The sequence below is a fragment of the Neohortaea acidophila genome (assembly GCF_010093505.1).
Source record: "Neohortaea acidophila strain CBS 113389 unplaced genomic scaffold BDY17scaffold_4, whole genome shotgun sequence".
In the NCBI taxonomy this organism is placed as follows: Eukaryota; Fungi; Ascomycota; class Dothideomycetes; order Mycosphaerellales; family Teratosphaeriaceae; genus Neohortaea; species Neohortaea acidophila.
The window spans coordinates 463,111-485,781 of record NW_022985513.1 but is presented as its reverse complement, the minus strand read 5'-3'; the positions used below and the strand labels follow the sequence as shown (position 1 = coordinate 485,781).

General features: G+C 56.9%; 11 protein-coding genes across 11 annotated transcripts; 7 read left to right on the top strand and 4 right to left on the bottom strand.

Annotated features, from left to right (window-relative positions):
• Positions 1-381: 381 nt before the first annotated feature.
• Positions 382-723, top strand: BDY17DRAFT_263973 (uncharacterized protein; the record flags this gene model as incomplete). Its single annotated transcript, XM_033731876.1, has 1 exon — positions 382-723. A coding segment is annotated over one exon (225 nt), but the record flags the coding sequence as incomplete, so codon positions are not given.
• Positions 714-1,443, top strand: BDY17DRAFT_227215 (Rho GTPase activation protein; the record flags this gene model as incomplete). The annotated part of the gene is made up of 2 exons (XM_033730156.1): positions 714-852; positions 905-1,443. Coding segments are annotated over 2 exons (678 nt in total), but the record flags the coding sequence as incomplete, so codon positions are not given.
• A 2,562-nt stretch (positions 1,444-4,005) lies between these two features.
• On the bottom strand, positions 4,006-6,641 carry BDY17DRAFT_120218 (aorsin). The gene is made up of 5 exons (XM_033729301.1): positions 5,958-6,641; positions 5,439-5,906; positions 5,166-5,375; positions 4,762-5,112; positions 4,006-4,710 (listed from the first exon to the last, which is right to left on the bottom strand). The coding sequence occupies exons 1-5, from the start codon at positions 6,413-6,415 to the stop codon at positions 4,218-4,220; spliced, it is 1,980 nt and encodes a 659-aa protein (XP_033590606.1). The 5' UTR covers positions 6,416-6,641; the 3' UTR covers positions 4,006-4,217.
• Positions 6,642-8,054: 1,413 nt separating this feature from the next.
• Positions 8,055-10,333, top strand: BDY17DRAFT_119905 (uncharacterized protein). Its single transcript, XM_033729297.1, has 4 exons — positions 8,055-8,271; positions 8,461-8,766; positions 9,332-10,083; positions 10,159-10,333. The coding sequence occupies exons 2-3, from the start codon at positions 8,505-8,507 to the stop codon at positions 9,991-9,993; spliced, it is 924 nt and encodes a 307-aa protein (XP_033590605.1). The 5' UTR covers positions 8,055-8,271; positions 8,461-8,504; the 3' UTR covers positions 9,994-10,083; positions 10,159-10,333.
• A 393-nt stretch (positions 10,334-10,726) lies between these two features.
• BDY17DRAFT_322915 (aspartic peptidase domain-containing protein) lies at positions 10,727-12,480 on the top strand (the record flags this gene model as incomplete). The annotated part of the gene is made up of 3 exons (XM_033736909.1): positions 10,727-10,796; positions 10,853-10,936; positions 11,003-12,480. 3 exons carry the CDS (start codon positions 10,727-10,729, stop codon positions 12,478-12,480), a joined length of 1,632 nt encoding a protein of 543 aa, XP_033590604.1.
• A 71-nt stretch (positions 12,481-12,551) lies between these two features.
• BDY17DRAFT_309364 (ribosomal protein L22e) lies at positions 12,552-13,125 on the bottom strand (the record flags this gene model as incomplete). The annotated part of the gene is made up of 3 exons (XM_033735324.1): positions 12,552-12,875; positions 12,938-13,003; positions 13,111-13,125. The coding sequence occupies 3 exons, from the start codon at positions 13,123-13,125 to the stop codon at positions 12,552-12,554; spliced, it is 405 nt and encodes a 134-aa protein (XP_033590603.1).
• A 254-nt stretch (positions 13,126-13,379) lies between these two features.
• On the bottom strand, positions 13,380-16,226 carry BDY17DRAFT_294818 (glutamate-cysteine ligase-domain-containing protein). The gene is made up of 6 exons (XM_033733201.1): positions 15,745-16,226; positions 15,617-15,689; positions 15,497-15,562; positions 15,294-15,442; positions 15,115-15,243; positions 13,380-15,059 (listed from the first exon to the last, which is right to left on the bottom strand). Exons 1-6 carry the CDS (start codon positions 15,753-15,755, stop codon positions 13,490-13,492), a joined length of 1,998 nt encoding a protein of 665 aa, XP_033590602.1. The 5' UTR covers positions 15,756-16,226; the 3' UTR covers positions 13,380-13,489.
• A 513-nt stretch (positions 16,227-16,739) lies between these two features.
• On the bottom strand, positions 16,740-18,423 carry BDY17DRAFT_119804 (uncharacterized protein). The gene is made up of 2 exons (XM_033729296.1): positions 17,448-18,423; positions 16,740-17,395 (listed from the first exon to the last, which is right to left on the bottom strand). The coding sequence occupies exons 1-2, from the start codon at positions 18,324-18,326 to the stop codon at positions 16,838-16,840; spliced, it is 1,437 nt and encodes a 478-aa protein (XP_033590601.1). The 5' UTR covers positions 18,327-18,423; the 3' UTR covers positions 16,740-16,837.
• On the top strand, positions 18,424-19,886 carry BDY17DRAFT_119803 (uncharacterized protein). Its single transcript, XM_033729295.1, has one exon. It carries the CDS (start codon positions 18,521-18,523, stop codon positions 19,811-19,813), a length of 1,293 nt encoding a protein of 430 aa, XP_033590600.1. The 5' UTR covers positions 18,424-18,520; the 3' UTR covers positions 19,814-19,886.
• Positions 19,887-20,137: 251 nt separating this feature from the next.
• BDY17DRAFT_309361 (uncharacterized protein) lies at positions 20,138-20,902 on the top strand (the record flags this gene model as incomplete). Its single annotated transcript, XM_033735323.1, has 1 exon — positions 20,138-20,902. One exon carries the CDS (start codon positions 20,138-20,140, stop codon positions 20,900-20,902), a length of 765 nt encoding a protein of 254 aa, XP_033590599.1.
• Positions 20,903-21,205: 303 nt separating this feature from the next.
• Positions 21,206-22,467, top strand: BDY17DRAFT_322910 (uncharacterized protein; the record flags this gene model as incomplete). The annotated part of the gene is made up of 2 exons (XM_033736908.1): positions 21,206-22,152; positions 22,224-22,467. The coding sequence occupies 2 exons, from the start codon at positions 21,206-21,208 to the stop codon at positions 22,465-22,467; spliced, it is 1,191 nt and encodes a 396-aa protein (XP_033590598.1).
• Between the last annotated feature and the right edge of the window lie 204 nt (positions 22,468-22,671).

Here is a 22,671-nt window from a genome sequence, read left to right as displayed (position 1 = left end):
TCTTCCTCTTTCTACCACCTCCTTCTCCCAGCGACTCGGAGCTGCGCATCCTCTGCGCGCCCCATCGCCAACCCTCGTATCTCCCCCGACTATCTCCACCCGCCCACCGCACCGCACCTCACCTCACCTCACCTCACCTCACCGCATCCGCCCACCCAACCACCTCACCCGCACTTCTCACCGACCGCCTCGACCCTCCACCCAGCACCGCCCCAAGATACCCGCGTGCAATCAACAAAGCACGCCATCCGTCCATCCTCCCCCCGACGCGCCTCTCAACCCCCCCATCGCGTCTTTCCGCGCCCGCGCACCACCCGTCCTCTCCTCCCTCCCGACGCGCCTGTCACGCTTGATGTGGTGTCACGATGGCTCACGCGGGTGGACCAACGGCCCAGGCTAACGCGGCCGCTGGCCCGCGCACGCCGTTGCAGCACGAGCAGCGGCAGGAGCAGAAGCGCGACTTGGCGAGCTGGTGGAAGAATTTCAAGAGAAGCGACAAGAAGCCGCAGGAGCCTCAAGGTGAGCAATCATTTGTTTGTGTGTGCTGTTTTCATTGTTGTCCTTGCATTGCACTACACGTTGGGATATAGTTGTATTGGAGAATGAATGGGCAAGGCGACGCGATCTTCTACACCCGTCATTTGGCGTGGCGGTTTGCGATGCGATCGCGATACATATATTTCTGACACGCTTCTTGTATAGCCCCGCAAGGCATCTTCGGTGTGCCGCTCCAGGACAGCATACGCTACGCCAATGTCGCCATCAGCCTGATCAACGACGAGGGCCACAGCTACATCTACGGCTACGTGCCGATTGTCGTTGCGAAGTGTGGAGTCTTCTTGAAGGAGAAAGGTGTGTCGGCCCAAGCCTCATGCACACGCGTGTATACTTACATAGCCATCAGCGACGGAGACGGAGGGCATCTTTCGACTCGCCGGAAGTGAAAAGCGCATCAAGGAATTAAAGGTCGCGTTCGACTCTCCAGACCGCTTCGGAAAAGGTCTGGACTGGACTGGTTATACCGTTCACGATGCAGCGAACATCTTGCGCCGTTACTTTAATCAGCTACCTGAGCCCATCATCCCTCTCGACTTCTACAACCGCTTCAGGGATCCCCTGCGGAATCACCAGGCGCAAGCAGTCGGTGCCATTGAAGCACAGAGCCCAAGTGTTGGCGAATTCAACCCTGACGCGGCCATCCATGCGTATCAGCAGCTGATCACGGAGCTACCTCCATTGAACCGTCAACTGCTGCTATACATCCTCGATCTCCTGGCCGTCTTTGCAAGCAAGGCTGACCAGAACAAGATGACCACCGCCAATCTCGCGGCCATCTTCCAACCGGGTATTCTCAGCCATCCTCAGCACGACATGGCTCCGTCGGAATACCGTCTGAGCCAAGACGTCCTCATCTTTCTCATCGAGAACCAAGACAGCTTTCTCATCGGAATGCAGGGCACGGCAGCCGACCCGGAGACCGTCAGAGACGTGCAAAGCGGTACGCCGAATAAGACACCGGGAACGCCTCCCACTCCAGGACGATCAAGGACAATCATCGGCCGGTCGAGCTCAAATGCAAGCGGCCGTCCTGAGAGCACACGCAAGGTCTCCGAGATCCGAAGGGCAGGGTCAGTTTCGAGCAAGCAGAGCAAAGTATCCGATAACGGGCCAGCGGGTGTGGCGGTCGGCATGAGCCCAAGCGGGTCGGTTCATCGCAGCAACACCGTTCCTTCTCGACACGACGGAAGCAATGCTCGCTCTCCGCGGCTCAACAAGGTGTCCTCTCCGTCAACGCCACGGGCGGCAAGTCCAGCGATCACGGAAGAGGCTTCTAAACCATGGAACGAATCGATACAGTCCACTCCGATCGGAGCTTCAGTGCCTCAATTCCCCAGCACCCAGCAAGCGATACCTATTGCACCGGCGGTTGTTGCTGCGGCAGGTAGTGAAATGGCATCCACGAACACGCAGGCATACCAGACACCCAAGAGGGACACAGCACCACTTTTGACCCCGCCTACTAGAGGAGCGGAGGGAAGCACGGAGCGTCCTGCGCAGCTGACTCCTTCAACCTCTCCCGGCCGATTCTTGGACATTTTCAAGCAGTCGCCAAGCGGCGGAGATGATATGCGGAAGCCGAACAAGTTGCAGAAAAGGCGCCTTCCTGGCACCTCGCTCTCCAGTGCGCACTCATCGACGCACAGTCTTACGGAAGGGGAACCTGAAGGTCTGCAGAAATCGGCAGTGTCACCGACCGCTGTCGCAGCGACTTCGCCGGTATCCTCGACCGATGCTCAAGCCGAGAAGCCCAGCACTCCAGCCGAGAGGCCTGCGGACGAGCCAACAATCTCGAATACTTCCGGATTCCTTGCTGCACCCTCCCGCAATCTTTCGGTGGACAACTCTCTGCGCCCTAGCCTCTCGCCCTCCCACTCATACCACTCCGCGGTAGAGTCTGATACCGACATGGTCGGCGACGACATGCCGAAAGACCAAGCGCCCGGCGCAGAGAAGGAGAAGCGCCGCCACCGCTTCCGCTTCTCGCGCTCGCAGAACAAATTCGAATCCAGCCCGGCACCGGCGCCTAACAACTCCCTCACTGCAACGACCGGCAAGGAATCCGCGACGTCTAGGTCGACCATCGACAGCGGCAGCGCACCACGCAAGAGCTTTCAAGAGCCCACCCCGCTCACTACCAGCGCCGCCGACCCAGCAGCCGCGGGACACCTGCAAGGCCAGCAAACGTTCAGCTCCACAAGCACGGAGCCCGTATTCTCTGATTCGGAGCGGGAGAAGAAGGGCGGCGGATTAGGGTCGTGGATCCGAGGCAAGATGGGCGGTAATAAGGACCGCGCGCGCACGCCGGAGCGCAATGAGCAGCGGCGTAGCCGACAGGATCTGGCGGATGCGTCTTCCTCTTCTGCTGGTGGCTCTGGTTTGCCTCTTCGCGGCGCGTCGGCTGAGGCGCCCGCGCTGAGGGCTGCGTCGGAGGAGTCTGCGAAGGGTGCTGCGCCGGTTGCAACTGCTGCTGCGCCTACTATCACCACGACGGCGGATGATGCTCCGGATGCTGATGTGGCGGGTGCTGAACCGGTGCCCACTACCGCTCCGGCCGATGCTGCTGTTGCTGAAGCTTCACCTCCCGCGGTTGATGTGTCTGCTCACGCTGCCCCAGCTTCGCCTCCCGATACTGCCGCAATTCCGGCAGCAACTACTACAGCAGCCGTTGACGATGGAAGCGTGGCGCCTGAAGCTTCCCACGACACACCGACCACTGCACAGGAGCACGTTGCGGAGCAAAGCGTGCCCCAAGCATGAAGCATGCTCTCTCCCCTTGGCGAACAGAATGTAATAGAACTAATAGTTAGGCCCGCGACAAAGGGCGGAGGCCGAGACGGGAGGGCGCTTTTTTTCGCCTTTTTCTTCCCTTTCTTTTGTGGAGTGCGCTGCATACCCCCCGGGATTGTGTGTTTGTCTTTGTCTTCTCTTCTTGTTAGGAACCTTTTAATAGCATATTATCATACTGCCCTGCTGCGCATTTCTGCTGTGACTCGGCGTTCACGCATCGTTAGCATGGTTTGCGTATTTTTCTCATTTCGCTTGGTGGAGTTGCATCGAGAGGATGGAAATGTATGGCATGCTGATATTATAACTAGCTGAGTACAACAACTGAGAGCATCAGGACTGCAAAGAACGTCGAAATCACCTATCCACAGACCAAAACCCGCAACACCAGCTCAATAAACCAGCTTCCCGAACGGAGCGCATCTAGAATCCACCACAGCCTGATCAACAACCGTAATCCCACTCCCCAACCCATCGCCTTGGTTACCAAACACGCCCAAGTCCCAGGTCCCAGTGTTCACACCTCCCTTGGCGTTAGTGTACACGCCTCCGACTTGCGTAGTGTTAACACCAACAAGCACATCGCCCGCAATCCTACTGGGACCCCACTGGGGCACCTGGCTTATATGCCATGCACGTGATCAGGCGGGCAAGGAGGGATGAAAGGGGTGGAAGGGCACGTCAGGGGACCAAATACGTTGCACTGTGTTCTAGCACTCTGCGCCATGGTAGCACTGGATACGCTGAGCAGTGACTTCGTGTCGACGTACTAAAGCACAAGCTGCGTGACTTCGTGCAGTAGTCGACATTATCTAGCAATTTAGACCAAAAAAAAGACGTCAACCCAACACGCCGCTCGTCTCCCCTCCCTTCTATGGGAGACCCATGAATACCTTCAACAGCGACGGATAGTCCGGCGTGCCCAAGCCAGTGATCGGATCCCAGCCCTCGACCGCTTTGAATCCAGCGGTGCCGCAACCCGGATTGCTGCCATTCACCATGTCATGAAAGGCCTCGGGATGCGCGTAGATGACCGGATTGATGAACCCTACTAGGCCCTTCCCCGCGCCTAGGCGTGCTTCATTGATCAGGTTGACGATCGAGGCGAAGATGGGGGTGGAAAGGCTTGTCCCGGCCGCTCCGGCCTGGAAGAATTCGCCGGTGAGGAAGGTAGCTAGATGAGCACCGTTGGCGGACACGTCGGGGGTCCCGCGGCCGTGTCGGTTGTATCTCCCGCCGTTCGCGCCAATGGATTTGGCGCTGCCGTTGTACCCGTACGTCGCATAGCCTGGATTGGAGGTGTTGAAATAGGTGTTGATTGCTTCCTCTTGGTATGCCGTGACAGGGAAGTAGTTGGAGAAGCCACTGCCACGAGTCAGCCTTGTTTATTCCCCAATACGCACTTGACACACTCACCCCCCGCTGGTGAAAGAATAGAGTCCCGGGTCGCTGCCTGCCCGTATATTCATGGCACTCTCGGTGTCGTTTACGGTTTGGCCTGGGTTCTGATCGAAGAGCCGTAAGCAGTTACCCGCCAGATGGCTTACTAGACTTACCAGTTGCGTTGCACCGACGACCGTAACAAATGGACAGCTTGCGGGAAACAGGGTAGTGAAGACCGTCCCGTTGGAGGTGAAATCGGTAACATTCTGCGCGTCGATGCAACCATTGCTTGGCTTCGCCTTGGTGCCGATGACGGATCCAGCGACTCCGTAGTCACCACCCGAGAACAGCACGGAGTGCCCCTTAAGCCCCAGCTTCATGTACCTGTCCTTATGTATCAGTCACGACGCGTCGGGTACTACCATTCTCGTACTAACTCGTAACAAGCCCGCTTGGCTGCCGCTTCTGTGTGAGCTAGTTCGTAGCTTTCGTAAGATGTCGAGAGGACGTTGGTCAGATTGGTTGTGCCGCAGTCCGCCCCGGACTTGCGTTCTGCTTCAGTGCAATAGGCGCCGTCTACGGCGTCCAGCAGAAACTCAAAGTCGCCCACGGTCGCGAACTGGGCTTGCGTTCCGTTGACTTGATATCTTGACCCGCAGTGAGCATAAACCCCTCGATGATTCAGTCTATGATTCAGTCTGAAAGCTTACAATGTCACCATCTGGGGGTAGGTTAAGGAAAAGAGAAGATCGAGGTCGATGACAGCCCCGGAGCCGTGCACGTTTGGTTTTCCTGGCGCTGTTGCGTTGTTGATAGACGCGAGGGTGGGGTGTGTTCCATTTGGAACCCATGGAGCATAATGGCTGAAGAACAGATCGAGGTCCAGTTGGTTGTAAGGAGTGCCGTACTCGAATACGCCCAACGTGTTGTTTGGGTGGTTGAGCGCAGCATCGGGGATATTGTATAAGGCTTTGATACAGGCAGGAGTGATCCATGTCCCGCAATCAGTCAGACTGGTGGCAGATATGTTGGGGGGTGGCTTAGGGGAGGTATCTGCGGCGCGTGGAAAGTGAGGCAACTTCATAGTCTCCGTCACGACTTTCGATAATGGTCCAGAGAGAGTGACACCTGGTTTAACGTGGTCGATGTGATGGGACAGATGTGAGGGAAGATGGTATCTGCGTAAATCAGCCGGAAAGATGGACAGGTCGTTGCGGAAAGACACTCACTTGTCACACCCCACCCTTACGTTGCCATGCGCATCCACGTGCTCGTAATACTCGGTCTGGAAGATACGCTCTGCATCTCTAGCGGACATATCGACAGCAAGCCAACCCCGACTTGCCGACTGGGCGACTCCCCCGCGATCGAGTCCCGCATCTTCAAGCCAGGCCTTGACGGCCTCAACCGCTTCGTCGCTGGGTGCGAATTCTGCATGAATCTCATCAATCGTCCAGTACTGACCATAGCTGGGAGAGTGCGGGTGTGAAACGCGCATCAGATGGTTGTAACCTTCATGGAGATGACTTTGGGTAAGAGCGATGCGGACTGGCAAGATTGCATCGGAGGCAACTCGGCTGCCTTTGACGGTGCCCAACGATGGCAGCTCACGCTTCTCGTGAACGACAAGTGGACTCGTTGGTGCCGCCGCCGTGACAGCGACGAAGAGGAGAGAGCAGAGGAGCATGGTGAGGGGACGTAAGTAGGAAACCTGATTGCACCTACGCTACTCGGAAGATGAGCATTGAGGAGCTTTTGACTGTGCTCGCATCCGGAAGAGGGCACACAGAGCGCTTCTTGAAACGCATCTCGGTTGCTAAACATGCCCGAACGCCGGCACCATCAGCAGTGAAGCTGAACGCTCGCTGGCCGATCTGAAAAGCCTGACCGACCTGGGGGCTATTGGCTTTCACAGCTGCTTGAACGGAGACATATGTCTTACATCAGCATCGGCCTGTATGAAGGGCAGGGGCTGATGAAATGTGATGTAACTGGTTGGCTCGACGGGTGACCTGGTGGACGTCCAGGACTGTCGTGCTGGCCACCATTCTCTCTCGGTGGCGCCTGGGAATTTCGAGCAATACGCCCTCAGTATTCGACATGCCAGAATGCTCGTTTGGCGTACTTTAATGCGCGACTGATGGGGCCGCCGGCCGTTCCTATCACGCCTGAGTTTGGGGAGGCGATTGATGAATCAGCAGCAGTCAAAAGGGGTGAAACGGCACTCTGCTTCGATGGTTCTCATTGCCAGAACATGCCAGAACACAACTGGCCATTGGTTCGAGTTGGTGATGAGAAAATTGATGATGATACTGATGATAGTTGTGTTATCAGCGAGATTATTGCTTGCGTAGGCCGCATGCAATGTGGCGATGGTCGTATCTTATGTAGCAACGGTACGAATTGATTCACACTGTAAAGGATTAGGCACCAATCTTATCAGATCTTGCCTTTGAACCCCCAGGCTCCAGCCCAATTAGCCAAGATGCAGCACCCTTAGCTAATCTTTTACACTTTCCATCCAACACGAGGAGAGCTCTTCCGTCCCGCGCCTGGCCGGGGTGGTGGGTGGATGGATGGACGACAGCTCCGCCGGAGAATTGAGGGGCCGTCAATAATCGGCCTATGTGGTGCGCGAGTTCGTAAGTCCTTCCAGAAACCTTCCTTGCGCTTTATTGCGCCATGCAAATGCACGTCCTGTATTGATTTTGTGCAACGGGCGTTGTGGACGGGTGACGTGTAGAATCCCCACGTGAAGTGGCTTAGGGGCACGTGGGTCCTGGGAGTGACATCACTTCAAGTCGTTGCGCTGGCGTGTGCTGTCCGGCCTGCTCTCGCGGTGGAGTAGAGTGAGGCGGGAGCGGTAGTATGTACTGGGATCATGATCTATCGCAAGAGAGCTGTTACAAGGGCTCCGCAGGGATGGTGGCGGGTCTGTCCCAAAGCGAGCATCGCCATGGCCGGATAGCAGGGCGTGCAAAGATGGGGCAATGCGGCTCCCAGTGGGCGGGTACAACACTACGACGTCAGAAGGATTCCGGGCCGGGCGGTATTTTTAATAATAATACCTGACGCTGGCGGGGTTCGACGGGAACCACGGTACTCGGGATGTCACAGAGGTTCGTTGTAGCACCCACCACCGCCCATTCGTAACTCGAGGGCAGCGGGATATCCAGGGTTAAGGTGCCAAGATGCATGGCGACGTGGTTGCCTGGCTTCTACTGGGTTGCCACGTTACTGCATCTGGGCTGGCGTGCTGCATGTGGTGGCCGGGTGCAGCAGCTTACCCAGACGTGACCAAGCAGGCATCCGTGGATCCTGCCTGATGCCGTCGAGTTATCATGCGCTCGCTGCCCGTTTCCGAGATGATAAGATTCGGGATAGAGTGTGCTGAGGAGGATTGATACATCGTCTTTGTTTCTGCTCTACTCTCAAGACGAATTGATCGATTACGTCGAAGACTCCAGCGATACCGAGCTCGAGGATGAGCACAGACTATCGATAGGGCCCTGCCACAGCCGCACCCGAGTGTCTTGGAAGACGGTGAGTTTTGTCCGCGCTCGAGCTTCTCTTCGATCCTCCCGCTGCAACATGATGCTGGTCCTCTCCACTCTTCTTTTCCGCGGCGATATGGAGAGGCCTAGTGCGACCTTCTGTCCTATTTCCGTCATGTTTCTTCGCCCTCGCACTTTCCTCTGCTTTCGACATTTCAACTGACCAACCCATCAACAGCCTGAGCAGGAACTCGGCTGGTTTACTCGCCTTCACCCGTCAGCATGCTGTGCACCCGCCTGTTAGCGCTTTTGGCTCTGCCACTGCTCGCGATATGTTTTTCGGAAGTCGACAATACACAACTTAATGCCAACAACCACGACAGAGATCCGCGCGATTTCGTGGCCGACCTCTTACGGAAACGAGTCACAAACACCACGACGACTACGACCACTTCAACGTCGACGACATCAACCACGCAATCATCGTCATCTTCTATTACCAGCTCCTCCACCACTTCTAAGGACGATACCAGCCCTACAACTAGTAAGACTACTTCTTCTTCCTCTTCGACACACACCACCACCGCCCCCGTTGTTACAACCACCACTTCCTCTTCAAAGGACAGTGTCAGCTCTACGACAAGTAAGATCACCTCCTCCTCCTCCTCTTCTTCCTCGAAGCGCACCACTCCCGCCCCTGCAATCACAACCACCACCAAATCATCGACTTCGACTTCGACTTCGAGTTCGACAAAGACGGCTGCTGCGTCTACAACAAAGACTTCCCCCACTAGCACATCCAAAACCACAAACAAGACCACTTCTAAAACCACTTCGACTGTCTCGCCAAAACAGACAAGTGAGTCTGCACATTTCCAGAAATGGCCTGAGGAGGAATTCCCACCATTCACAATGCAACGCTCAACACAGCTACACGGCATGGCAATCGTCGAAACATGTGCTGTCGTTGGCATTAGTGGAATGTCGTGGTCTCAAGAACGCTCTCCTTCTTCACACATTAACCTTTGACACTGCGTTGCTTTTCTCTCGTCCTTGTTCTTCGATCACGGACACCTATCCTGAACTTGGCTGACCACATGTCTTCTTAGCTTCCCCCACGACCAGCAAGAGCACCTCCAAGAGCACCTCCAAGAGCACCACTACCCAAGTCGTTGTACCCGTCACATCGACAACCACATCTAAGAGCACGACAATCACCAAAACTACCTCTGCCCTGCAATCCACTGCCGAGACATCAGTAGTGGAGAAGACGACCACCACCAACGCGAAAGGCGCAGCATCCACCAGCACAGCAACGAAACCCGCCACCGTAATCAAAACCACAAACTCCAACGGCAAAGCAAGCACGCACACCTCCACCCTCTCCACCGTCAAATTAACCCAACACGCCGCCGAAACCACGACCCTCCCTAACGGCCACTCCGTCATCCTCAGCGGCTCCAAAAGCGGCGCCGTCGTCACCACCACAGACGACCACGGCAGCGTCGTCATAGCGACCTACACCCCGCCTGTCCACGACGTCAGCGAAATCGTCTACCAGACCACGCATGTGGGCGGCCATTTGACGACGCTCACGACGTACGTACCCGCGGGCAGCGCGTCGCCCGCTGCGGGCCGGGGTGGTAGTGGCGGGTCCTCGGGAGGTAAGGACCCGCAGCTTCAGTCTGGACAGGCGAAGACGACGGCGAAGTATGGTGCGGAGCTGGCGGCGTTGCTGAGCATTGCTTTTGGGTTTGCGGCGATCTTGTAGGGAGCTGTGATGTCGAACATCGCAAAGGGAATGCATCTCGTGGTGTTTTGGCATTTTATAACGATGTACATGGCCGCTTAACTTATACATGTGAGACAAAGCACCTTTGTGACCTCGGTCTACGATTTAGTTTGACCTCTCTGTGCTCATTAGCATGTTTATCAGTGTCGTAACAGGAGACAGCCTCGCGCCAAAGAGCCAACTCGCGACTTGCTTGGCCCAAGCTTGTGAAGTTCGGCCAACTCTACCTCACTTGCTCGGAACTTGTGCCCTCACTCAACCCCATAAGAACGGCATATCGGCACAAATAGAACCAATTGCCGACAGTGGACACCTTGGTGAGTACTATGCCGGCGATGGCAGTCGGCTTTTGGCTGCAGGAGGCGTGCTTCACCTAGCCGCCCGCCCACACCCTCTCATGTTCCAGCAAGCGCCCGGATCGTCTGCGTCAAATGGGAAGGGATGTTGGGAGTCTCGCGGCCCTCGTTTCTATTTTCTCTATGCTTCTCATCGTCCTCGGTATTGTTTTTTGAGGAGGTACATACCTCGCGTGTGCGCCCGATGCCTCGCTTTGTCTTATCTTGTTCGTTGGGAAGCTTGCTAGATGGGCCTGCGACGACGCGGTCGAATGTGTCCTATGGCGGTCTTCTCACTCTTTGCGCTGTCTTTGCTCTTTGTGGTACCTTCTTCTGGTCTTTTCTCGATCTCATCACTGAGAACAATCCCCTCTCTGATGAAGAGGCAAGAGGCGCCTGTGCAGGCGGTGTCCATCCAGCCAAGCCAGTATTGGGATGGAATCGATGGTATGACCACCGGAATATCTAAGCAAAGCCACCGAGCTCGGGACTAATGCTCCTAGGCCCCTGGTCTTCCTTTCCGCTGCAACTCGGGTCAGGGAGTGTGGGCGGGCAGCAGGTTGTACGAGTGATGCCATCTACGGCAGGTACGAGAAAGCGGCAGACACGAAGGCAGCATGGGAGCGTTCCTCGTAATTGACCGCATGCAATAGGAAATGCGATCTGGGCAATCGCACCTCAAGGCTGTCCGTCCAGTTACGGGTCAGGATGCGCAAGCAGTCGAGGTGGCCTCTTCCTGACAAATGAGTCCTTGACCTGGACGCCCAACTCCATCTACCAGACCGGCATCGAAGCCAATCTCGATCAAGAAGCAAGCGGCTTCGCAGGCTTCGACCACGCCAGTCTCGGATGGTCGGGCAGTCCTACTGTCAGCAACTCCCACGCCATCATCTTCGACATCGCCGACTCGAACTACTGGCTGGGCGTCTTCGGCCTCAACCCCACCCCGACGAACTTCACCACATTCTCCGATCCGCAGACGAGTTTCATGACCTACCTACTCGACACCCACGCCATCCCCTCCCTTACTTATGGCTACACGGCAGGAAACCAATACCGTGGCGAGGCCGGTGTCTTCGGCTCCCTGACCCTCGGCGGCTACGATGCGAACCGCTTCTTCCACAACGAAGTAACCTTTGATTTCTTCGCCGACATCTCGCGTGACCTGCTCGTGAACCTACAAACCATCACCGCAACCGAAACGTCACCCACGAATCTCCTCCCAGGTGGCCCAATCGCAATCTACATCGACTCTACGGTGCCCGAAATCTGGCTCCCACCAACCGCCTGCGCCGCCTTCGAAGCCGCCTTCAACATAACCTGGAACACCACGCTCAATCACTACCCCATCACCGCCGACCAGCGACAGCACCTGCTCAACCTAAATCCCAAAGTCACCTTCACCATGAGCCCAGACGTCTACGGCGGAGCGAGGAACGTCTCCATCGAGCTCCCCTACGCCGCCTTCGACCTGCAGCTCTCGTTTCCCATCGTCGACACCGCGACTTACTACTTCCCGCTCATGCAAGCGGCCAATGAAACGCAGTATACCCTCGGCCGCACATTCCTGCAAGAGGCGTATATCGTTGTCGATTACCAGCGGCAGAACTTCAGCCTGGGTCAGTGCCGGTGGGCACAGGAGATGGTGCAGACGCCGAATATTGTGACGATTTCGCCGCCTAGTTCGGCGAGTGCGAGTGCGAGTGCGTTGTCCGGGGGTGGGTTCGAGCCCCATTTGTCGACGGCTTTTATCGTTGGTGTGGCTGTTGGGGGTGCGGCTGTGCTTGCTGCTGTGGCTCTTGGGGTCTTTTTGATGGTGCAGAGGAAGAGACGGAAGGCAGAGCAGCAGCGTCTTGCAGCGGAGAAGTCAGCAGCCGTTGAGCGAACAAGCCCGCACCGCCCGCTTATCTCGTGGCCCATGGGCGGCGAGCTAGGAGGCACTGGGGTGCATGAGATTGCGCAGCCGCTTAGACCCGCGCAGGCGGAGATGGACGGGCCATATAAAACAGATCCACGGCAGCATGGGTACTCTGAACTAGGCGGGCATGGGTACTACAAGGCCTACTATCAAGTGCAGGAGATGGACGGGACGACGCCCATATATGAGATGCCATCAGAAGTGGGAAGATAAGTAGTACAGAGAGTCCCACCAGTTTCATTGAAGAACTAGCAAAACCCCATGCCATCTACTCAATTACACACCTAATCATCATCCTCCTCGCCCTCCTCGCCAACAACATTGAAGAACTTAAGCGTGTACTCGCCCTTGCTCGTGCTGACGACGCGCAGCCAGTCGCGCAGCTGCTGCTTCTTGAGGAACTTCTTGGTGAGGTACTTGAGGTAGCGGCCGGAGAACTCCTGGTGCGCCACGACCTCGATGCGCCCGTCGTTGAGGTTGCTGACGGTGATGTTGTCGCCGAGGTTGCCCGTGCGGCCGTCGACTTTGATGCGCTGCTGCAGGAAGGTGGCGAAGGCCGAGGGGTCGAAGATGCGGTCTTGCGTCGGCTGGCTGGCGTTGATGATGAACTGGTGATGGCGCCGATTAGAGGGTAGTCCCGTTCACAGGCGCGGATGATTCTTGGACACACCTTCTTCGTCACCTTCTGGCCCTTCTTGGCCGATACCTTGCTGGCTGGCGTGCTCTTCTTCTGCTGCTGCGCATTGCGTCTCAGTATTGCGAATCTCCGACCTGCTGCTCTGGGAAAGCCGCGAGACGAGCCATTCAAGGCGTCCCGGGCGGGCAGCAAAGCGAGATACGTACTGGTTGGGAAGACATGGTGGATTGAGGGGTTGTGTGTTACGCAAAGAGATGGGTATCCTGCGTAATGTGGCGGGTTCTTGAAAGACTGATGAGGTGAGGAGGGAGGATTGGCGCAAGTTTCGTAGTCGCATCGAAATTTGGCCAAAATCTTGGCATGTGTGGTCGGCGTTAAGTTTCTCCGAGCCGAAGCCTTATTCACTTTCTCGGCCTCACTCGTGATTGTTCCTGTCCAGATTGACTTACTACAGGAGTGGAAACAGGTTAATGAACATCATCCTTCCCACAGTCTATCCACAACACCTCATCGGGTGCGACAATCTCGCTATGTGATCGCGTCAGTCTAACAGAAGACAAGAAGCAAGGTCTACAACAACAACCCTCAACTCTCATCCCTCACATCTCCCAACATCTCCTTCGCAAATCCATCCCTCCCCTCCTGATTCGTGATCCTCTCCGCCGCTTTAACCAAATCATAAGCCAAGCCGTCCGACACCACACTATCCATCTTGTAATCCTTGTGCTCGCGCACGAAATGCCGGATCCACTTGGCCGCAGTCCACAGCCTGCCATTCGCCCTGCCCTTGATCAAAGCCAGGTACTGCGCGAGTTCGCAGCGAGTCTCGACGTCGACATTGAGGCTGTCGAGGTACGACTCGACGAGCGGGATCAGACCGGGAAAGCCGCCGGCCTTGCCATTGATGATTTCGTCCACGGTCATCAGTTCGTACTCGTCCTCCACCGGGCCCAGTGGCGTGCCTGGCCGGCTAGGCCGATCGTGTCGCGGCTCCGGCGTGTTCCTCCCGGACTGGGGGCTGGCGCTCGGCCTCATCACGGGATTCCGGCGGAAGTAGAACTTCTCGTTGAGCACGGCGTCGCGCTTGTGCGCCGTCTCCATGTTCTCGGTGGTGCGGGGGATGGGGATGTAGAAGTTGAGGTTGAAGCTGAGGATGGCGCGCGTGATGAGCACGACGAAGATGGAGAAGGCGGCGTTTTCAAAGTCCGTGATTTGGATCTCCATCGGGCGCACTTCTACGCGCCAGCCGGTGTCGTTGCCTGGTGGAGGCGGCTTGAATCGCATATGCTGCCAATTGGTGCTCTGCAGATTCTCGAAGTGGTCTGTTTTGGTGAGGTCCAGCTCCTTGAGATCTTCCTCAAACACGACCAGCGGGTCGCGGATGAAGAGATGCGCAAAGTGCGTGGCCAGTAGATCGTCCATTCCACCTTCAACGAGCTTGGCCTTCAAGTCCTCGTCCACGACGAGATCGGGATCCAGGTATTCTGGCCGTAGTCGCGAGTCTTGCGAAATATATGTGCTGTTGCTCGCATAACGAGACTTGGGGATGCGCCACCTGTCATGCTTAAGAGGCACTTCGCCCAGTTCTTCGCGCGTTCTGCAATCCACCGCTCCACTGACTTGGTTCCATCTGACGTCTGTGTCGACAAGAAAGCCTTTATAGATGGGAGTGGCGGCGGTAAGGGCGAGCAGTATCGGGCCGAGAGGAGACAGTTGATCGTACATCTTGCGGCCCTCGTCGATGTTTTTGGCCTGGAAGGTGATTTGCAGGCAGCAGCTGCCCATGCCGAAGGCCATGGCGTCCATGTAGACGCAGTTGTCCTTCGCCGCGCCATTGCGCACGTCAGCATCTTCTGGGAATTCATGCAGGTCGTAGTCAACCGTTGGGTCTTTGAAGGGCCATGGTGTTTTGGTATCGTGGAAGACGGGTACATTCAGCTCCACTTTCCTCCCCCGCCGGGATCTGATGTTTGCTGCGAGCGTGGGGAAGCGGATATGAGGATTGGCGATTTCATCGGGGACGAATTGTGACCTCAATCTTTCGCCATGAGGGGGATAATAAGGCACGAGAGACTTGCGATCGCCTAGCAACGGAAACGTGGTGAGCGTGATGGGGTATTCGTTCGCCTCCATATGTTCCTTGGCGATCTTCCGCCTATATCAATGGTCAATAAGTGGCATTGATTCCGGTCACTCCGGATCCGCCTTACCTCCACTTCATGTCCTGCTCTACATCTAGTAGATCTTTGAAATCGATGCCCCAGGGCTGACCGGGAGTGGCCTCGAGCATGAAACGGCCAAACTCGGGGTGGAAGGTCGGCGCTCTCTTCTTGTTGGTTCTAATCATTGTCAATCAAAAGGCGATAGGTAAGAAGTCAGCATAACGTACGGTGCCTTCTCGCCATTGAGGTCGGGCACACCGCCGCCTTGTTTGATGAGCTCTTCATCCTCGGCGAGGGCGTGCAGAATGTCTGCTTGCCGCAGCGACAGCTTCACCAATCTCTGCTGGTCATCAAGCGCGACAACAATGTACTCGATCTGCGCAGCATCAGCATCGAACTCTCCAGAAGGCCGTCCGGATTGCTATCCCACCTCGTCGCCCCACAGGAGCGCATCCCGTTCCTTGCCTTTCGCTCGACGCCATATGGCAAGTAATTGCTAACCCGCCATCAGCTCACGGATCAACATGTTGTGCACGGCTTACTGTCATACCTCAATGCCCCACTCTCGTACATGACTTGCGACCTTCTTCGCGGACGGCCAGTCGAGTGGAGTTCCAATGGCGCTTATGAATTGTTAGTTCGCGATCTCCTGTCAGATTGCCAATGTGCCCGACATACAGAAGACCCATTGCGCATATAATAGCGAGCTAAACGAGCCGGCGAGAGGCTAGAAAGTCGTTTAAACCGAGCACCAGTTCCGAATCGATCGGCCCCTTCGATGGGTTGCCACCTCCAATCCTACGTTCGTAAGGCGTAGAGACGCGATCGCCGCACTCCCAGCACAACTATCGACCCGAAAGCATCATGATGTCGTCGCAGTGATGTGAAGTGGCGGCAAATTTTCCCAGCAAGGCAAGCGAGCCCGTCGCCAGAAGCAGGAGCAGTCGCGAGTCAGAGAAGCGCGAGTCCGCACAACCGAGTGCAAAGCAAGCAGCTGTCCAGTGTGAATCACGGGGTTCCAATGCAATGCGCGCGGAGAGTTGGACGTCGAAAGAATCGTTTCCCGCGCGGTTGTGAGGTGCATTAGTAAGAATGACCAGACGGCGTTCGGAAAGGGCTAGCCCAGCCGGCAATTTCTCGCTGCCCTCGCTCTTTCGCTGTAAATGTCTTTCCCGAGGCCGAGCGGAGAGGGCGTCTACAAGAAGAAGGTGAGTTCCTTCCTTTTCTACCACGGGCAGAGGATGTACATGTAGTTGGAACAACCGCATCGTACTCGCATCCACTTGCTATCGATAGAAGGCGCGTCACGAGCCAGCTCTTCTTGTCTCGAGCCTACGCTCGGTTTTGGCTCCACATTGCGCAACGAAACCGAAGGTAAGACGGAGCTTCTACTAGGAACAAAGATCATAAAGACGTCGTGCCATTTGATGGTTTCATGCACGGCATAACTCTCCTCCCCTCCCACCGCTTGACAATCTATCCAATCCACGACATCACCGACAATGATGCGCACCCATTTCAATCCATCTGCTCCGGAGGACATTGTAAGCCGTCCCCTTTTCCCATCACTCCGCATTCGCTAGAATGCTTCCACCAAAAAGGAGACCTCTGATAAGGCCGTAATCAAAAATCCGCCTCTAATAAGGCCGATCGTCGCATCGTGGGGTATCGTGGAAACAACAAAGGGGGGAAACCAAAGATTCAGTCTAAAACGTAAATCACAAGAAACGGAGAATCACTCCAGAACTCGTTGCCATGGCGAGTGCGGCATTCACGATTCCTTTGGGCGGAGATTCGAGCTGTTCGAGGTGGTCGTCGTCGTTGCGCTTTTACTCGCATTCGTCTGCTTCCGCGTGAGTTTGGCGTAATGTAGCCCGCACGCATTGCACAGCGTGCGCGCGCCGTCAGGCCCGCGCCGCCATTCGGGCGTCTCGGCGCGGTTGCAGCTATGGCAGCGGCCCGGAGGAGCAGCGCGGCCTCGACGCTTCTTAGGTTCGGAGCCCGCAAAGCCGCCATCGTCGCTATGATCTGCAAGACTCTGCTGCGGATCGTCGGCAACACCGTTCGAGGGGCCGGTAGGACCTTCTCGGTAGGCTTTGGCTTGTTGCCGTTGTTGCGCCAGTTCTTGCTCGTAGGTGATTTGCTGCGTGACGACGACGTCGCGGATTTTGCTGAGGGCGTCGAGTTGGTGGCGGGATTTGCTCATCATGTCGTCTACTTCGACGATGCTGGGGAGGTTGAAGAGCGCCGGGGTGCTGCGGGCTGTTTGGTGCATGCGGTCGCCGTAGCGCCGGGAGAAGTCGAGGACGATGCTGCTTGTTTGGGAGACCTGGAGCTGGTCAGAATCGGGCGAGGGGATAGAGTGGGGTTTCGAAACTTACATCGTTGAGAGCTGCTTCTAAATCGTATAGGTCGAGATGACGTTTGACAGACTCTTCGTAGGCAGAAGGTGGTGGGCCCCGCTCATCCGGAGCAGAGTGAGAAGTGGCGCTATCCGACCTCCAACTCGATGTTGATGTCGCGGGCGGCGCGTACTGTGACGATGGCTGATAGATGGGGCCGGCGCTGGGTGGCGGGGGAGCAGTGTCGGCATATCTCGGAGCATACGACGCATAGCCATAGGAGAAGCTTGGCGGCGGCATGTGATTCGATGCTGAGTGAGACGAGTGCTCGTACTGCGCGTTTGCTTTTTCCACTCGTTCGGGAGCTGCAGCTTGAGGCGGCGGCGGCATATGAGGACCAGGCTCTGCTCGAGGCTGCGCTGCTGGTCGAATCGAGTCCACAGGTGGGTAGGGAGGCGGTCCAGCCGAGTCGCGCGGGTACGATGAATGCGGATGAATGGGGGGAGGCGCCTCGGTGCCGTGTAGGCGTCGGAAACTCGGCGAGGGAGAAGATGGCGTGGCGGTTTGTGAGGAAGCTTGTGCACCGGACGTAGAGAAGGGGGTGTGAGTGTCGACGCCCAATGCCTCCGAGATGGACGGCAAAGATTGGCGTGATACTTGTTTAGGGTTGTCTTGAACCTCCCCACTTGTTCGCCTCGATGTGGTGTTTGCTTGGGATGCGGGGTGGCTGTAAGGCGCGGAAGAGCCTAACGGTCGAGCAGACGAAGGGCTGGTCTCGGATGGGGTAGATTGTGCGCCGACATTCCTCTCGTGAGGGAATGCCTCATGTTCTGACTTCTCTTTCTCGACATCTAGGTAGGAGAGCGCCGGCAATTGCGGTCTGTTGCGAGTTAGCGTGTGTATAGATGGCGCGCACATGTCCCAAATCTTACCGCCGGCTCGCCGCGTCCATTGCGAGGAGTATTCGGGCGTTCTTAATGTGTAGAAGGGGAAAGGTGGAAGAGTGTAGCCGGGATGGCGCCAAGCACAGCACGAGGTCCTCGGAAGTGGCGACTGCAAGTCGTGCTCTGGTCTTCTGCCGCCACTGGTTGAGAAGGAAGGTGGGCTAGGGAATGGCGAAGACAGACGTGCGGGATGGGTCACGACTCGAAGATCAGATAAGAGGCGTCCTGCGTTGCTCGATGGTCGCGTCGATGCCTGATCGATTACCCAGTCTTGTGCGCGGACTCGGAGAGTATGGGATGGGCGAGCTCGGATTGGACGAAGCGAACGTATACAGTGCCAGCCGTAGTGTCGCGCGAATCGTTTTCGAGGAAGATGAGAGAAGGCGGAAACGGAGGCGAGCAAGAAAGGATTTTGGTAGAGTGATTCGTAGTAAGCAGAGAGTGATCATGAAGGAACACGAGACGGACGGGGAGTGGGGGGCGAAAATGGCCGCAAATGGCAGGTGCAGATACACTAAGGACTTTATGGTTTGGGGGGAGCAGAAGTGTGCCGCTATCATCGATCGCACCAATCTCGGCAGAGGTTGTGGGCGCGCAAAAACCCAGGGTGCAGCGGGCGCGGCCCAAAACTGGGCGATCGCGCGCGCGGGGAGCATAGGGTTTACGGCGATGATGATGGCTGCATTTTGCGTCCGTTCGGTATCTTGGATTGCAACGGCCAGACAACATGCACCGCTTGGACTTGCACCGCCAGGCGGCGTGGCTTGCCCAGAAAGGCCCGTCCTGCTGACCTTTGCGTCGAAGTCGAATGGTGGCGGACGCATTTCGAGTAATCTTGCTTTGGGTTGGTGTGTGGCTCCGATCGATCGCGCCACGCCCGGCCGTGACCTGCGCGAGATACCGGGGAGCCCTGTCCGTGGGTCGGGGCCCTCTCCGGGATGGGCCAGGCGATACAGCGAGGGGATCAATGCGATGAACGCCGCTTCCTCCGTCCATTGCCGGGATGGAAAGGGCGTGATCGTCCTGCCCTGCGAGTTGCGAGTCGTGTCGAAACATCTCAGAGCCATGCCACTATCGACGCCCGGCAGACTCCGATCTGGGTTCGGAGGGGGATCCTGGCAAGATCTGCAGGCGGCCAATCACAGGCGAGGCATTCGCGGCGGCTTGCCTGGAACGACTCCGAGACTCGTCATTCATTTGGGGAATGTCTTGGATTTCTTTCCGACCCGTGCAGCTCGCTTTCGGCACCTCTTCTTCCGAGGTCATCTGGCCAACTTTCTGTGCTTCCCTCTCCTCGGGTTTGAGCTGGGCGTGCCTCAGGCTCGGAAGATGTCAAGACCGTCGATCCAGACGAATCTCGGCGCGCACGCGTGCTGCTTCTTCGACGGCGCAGAGTCTATCACCGTCACGCATGGACCACCCAGCACCCACGCTGCTGCCCATGCTGTGTGGCCAGGGTAGGCCCCGACAATCATCGGAAGGGTATTGAGCACGTAATCCAATGCCTGTAAGCCTGGACAAGAGGCATTGGCTCGTTCGGCACAGCGTCTGTCGATCGCGGGCTCATCAGCCCTGGCGGAAATTCGAGTGGACGGCGCCACACCCGCATCAGCCACACCCTCTCGTGCGCCACATCTCGAGCCAAGCTCGGCTGACTACGCGCAGGTCAATGCCATCGATCGGCCGGTACCTGCAGATACACCTCATCTCCATCTCCATCTCTCGCCAATCGCCGTCTCTGCACATCACTCCACCACACTCCTTTGACGTACATACTTGCCAGTCATGTCTTTTCCTTCCGCTCGATTGGGTGGCCAAGCCTTCCACCACGGTCCTTCTGCTGGCGCGGAGCAGGAGTATGATCGTTTGCGCGACCTCGCGCGCAAAGAGCACGGCCAATACCAGCACTTCGCCTCCCAAGCACATCAGGCCTATGAAAAGGGAGACGGCTCCGGGGCGCATCGCTTCTCCGAGCAGAGCAAGCAGCACGCCGCTCAGGCCGACGCGTACAACAAGCAAGCATCCGAATTCATCTTCCGCGAGAACAATGCCGTCGGCAAAGTCTCTGGCGACACCATCGACCTGCACGGCCAATACGTAGAGGAGGCGGAGCAAATCGTCGAACAACGCATCCGCTACGCCCAGCAAACCGGCCAAACCCACCTGCACGTCATCGTGGGCAAGGGCAACCACAGCCCCGACCACATCCAGAAGATCAAGCCGAAGGTGGAGGAGATCTGCCGGCAAATGGGCCTTCAATACAACACCGAAGCGAATGAGGGCCGCATCTACATCAATCTGAAGGGCCACGGTGCCGAGCCCCACGTTGCTCCCGGCTACGACTACGGCCAGTACCACCAGCCGCAGCATCAGAACTATGGTCAGCCGCACTACGAGACTGCCTACCCCATGGGCCACCAGGCGCCATACGGCTACTCGCAGGCCGCCCAGGGCATGCAGTATGCCCAACCTCCTCCTCAGCAGCAAATGCAGATGCAGGAGCCGCAGCAAAAGGAGAGCAGGTGCTGCGGTCTTTGTGTTGTCATGTGAAGAGTTTGCCTTGGATTGGTTTGCTTTGATCCCTGTTGGAAACTCAGGCTTTGCTTTTTTGGATACCCGCCGCGCGGTAAGCACACCCTCATAATGTATAGTTGTCAGCCTGCATGACTGCGCTTGCTTGTTTGTGCGCTTGCAGGCTGTGTTTGTAGCTGACGAACATAAAACACCTGTTTGACTCAACTCTCGCGTTTTTTCCTTCTTCATCAACTTACCCAACCTGACGTGATTGTCGATCTTTCACAAGTAGACGCCTTGGCATTCTCCAATCCAGTGACTCTCACCACAAAAGAAGCAATGTCCGATCCGGTGACGGAAGCCGGTGGTGGCAGCACCACCGCCCCAGATGTCGAGCAAAGCCAACCAACCCCAGTGCAATTGCCATACGCCAGCCGCCGCTCACCCCTCCACGGCATGGGCGTGTTCGCAACCCGAAACATCAAAGCAGGGGAAATAATCATGAACAAGCGGCCGCTGCTCACCCTCCTGTGTCCAGAAGGCGAGCTGCACCCCGACAGCTACGACCTCCTGCTCCGACTCATCCGCAAATTCCACACCCTGCCCCTGACCCACGCCCTCTGGTGCATCTTCACCCGCCAGCCAACGCTGCACGGCATCTCGCTCTTGAACTTCCAGCGCCTCCTGCACTCCGACCTGCCGCAGAACGAAGCGACTTTGATCCGAGCGATTCAGCGCGCAGGCCTGGGATACTATATCCCGGCCGCCGGCAACCAGAACCTCATCGTCGACCCGCACCTCGCGCTCATCAACCACGCCTGCGTCCCCAACGCCGAGCTCTCCTTCGACCACAGCATCGCCACCGAGTTCGCCACTGAGGAGGAAGCACTCTTCGATCCCGCCACGATCACCATCCGCGCCACCAAGTCCATCCCCGCTGGAGCCGAAATCACAATCTCCTACATCCACCTCTTCCACACGAAAGCCGATCGCGCGAGCCTCCTCGCTTTCAGCCCACCGGGCTGCCGATGTCGCGAGTGCAATCTCGTGCCCGGCGCGCAGGAGTTCTCGGACATGTATTACGACAGTACAGAGGATAAGATGGGGTTCGTGGAAGACTTTCGCTTCCGGAGACATCGCATGCCGCGCGACCGGTCGGCGTTGTTCGATGGGGTGGAGCGGGATCTCAGCGATCGGGAGGCGGCGAGGACGTTTGCTGATGCGGCGGATGCGTTGCTTGCTACGGCGCAGGTTGCGGAGATTTATACGTGCGCGCTCTTTTTCGCGTGAGTTTGGCGTGTTGCTTCTTTTACCCCCTTTTTGTGCTTTCGAAATTCACTGACTGTCGTACAAACAGGACCGATACGATGGCCACTCTCTGGGTAGCATCAGCGCAGGACATCACCGACGCTTCGGACCGCGGCAAACTGTACGCCGGAGCAATGCGGTACAAACTCAAAGAAGTCGACGTGCTAGTGCGATGTCTGGGGTGGGAGCACGAGATGACTCGCGCCACGCTGGACCAGTTGCCGGATCTGGCGATAGGGGACGAAGCGGAAGATCTGTATCGCGACTTCCAAGACAGCTTTGTGGCTCAGTGAGAGCGTGGGCATTTGCCTGGCTGGCCTTGCGGTCGAGTGTCTGCCACTTGTTGGTAAGCAGCGCTCCGCAGCATAAACTCATATCAAGCTGATGATCGACAGAGATTGGACACAGTGTCGCGATGGGTAAGTTATTGTGAGGAGACAAGGTCGAATGGCTCGCTTTGGGTAGACCTGAAAGGAGTGCACCCTCTTACAGAGAAG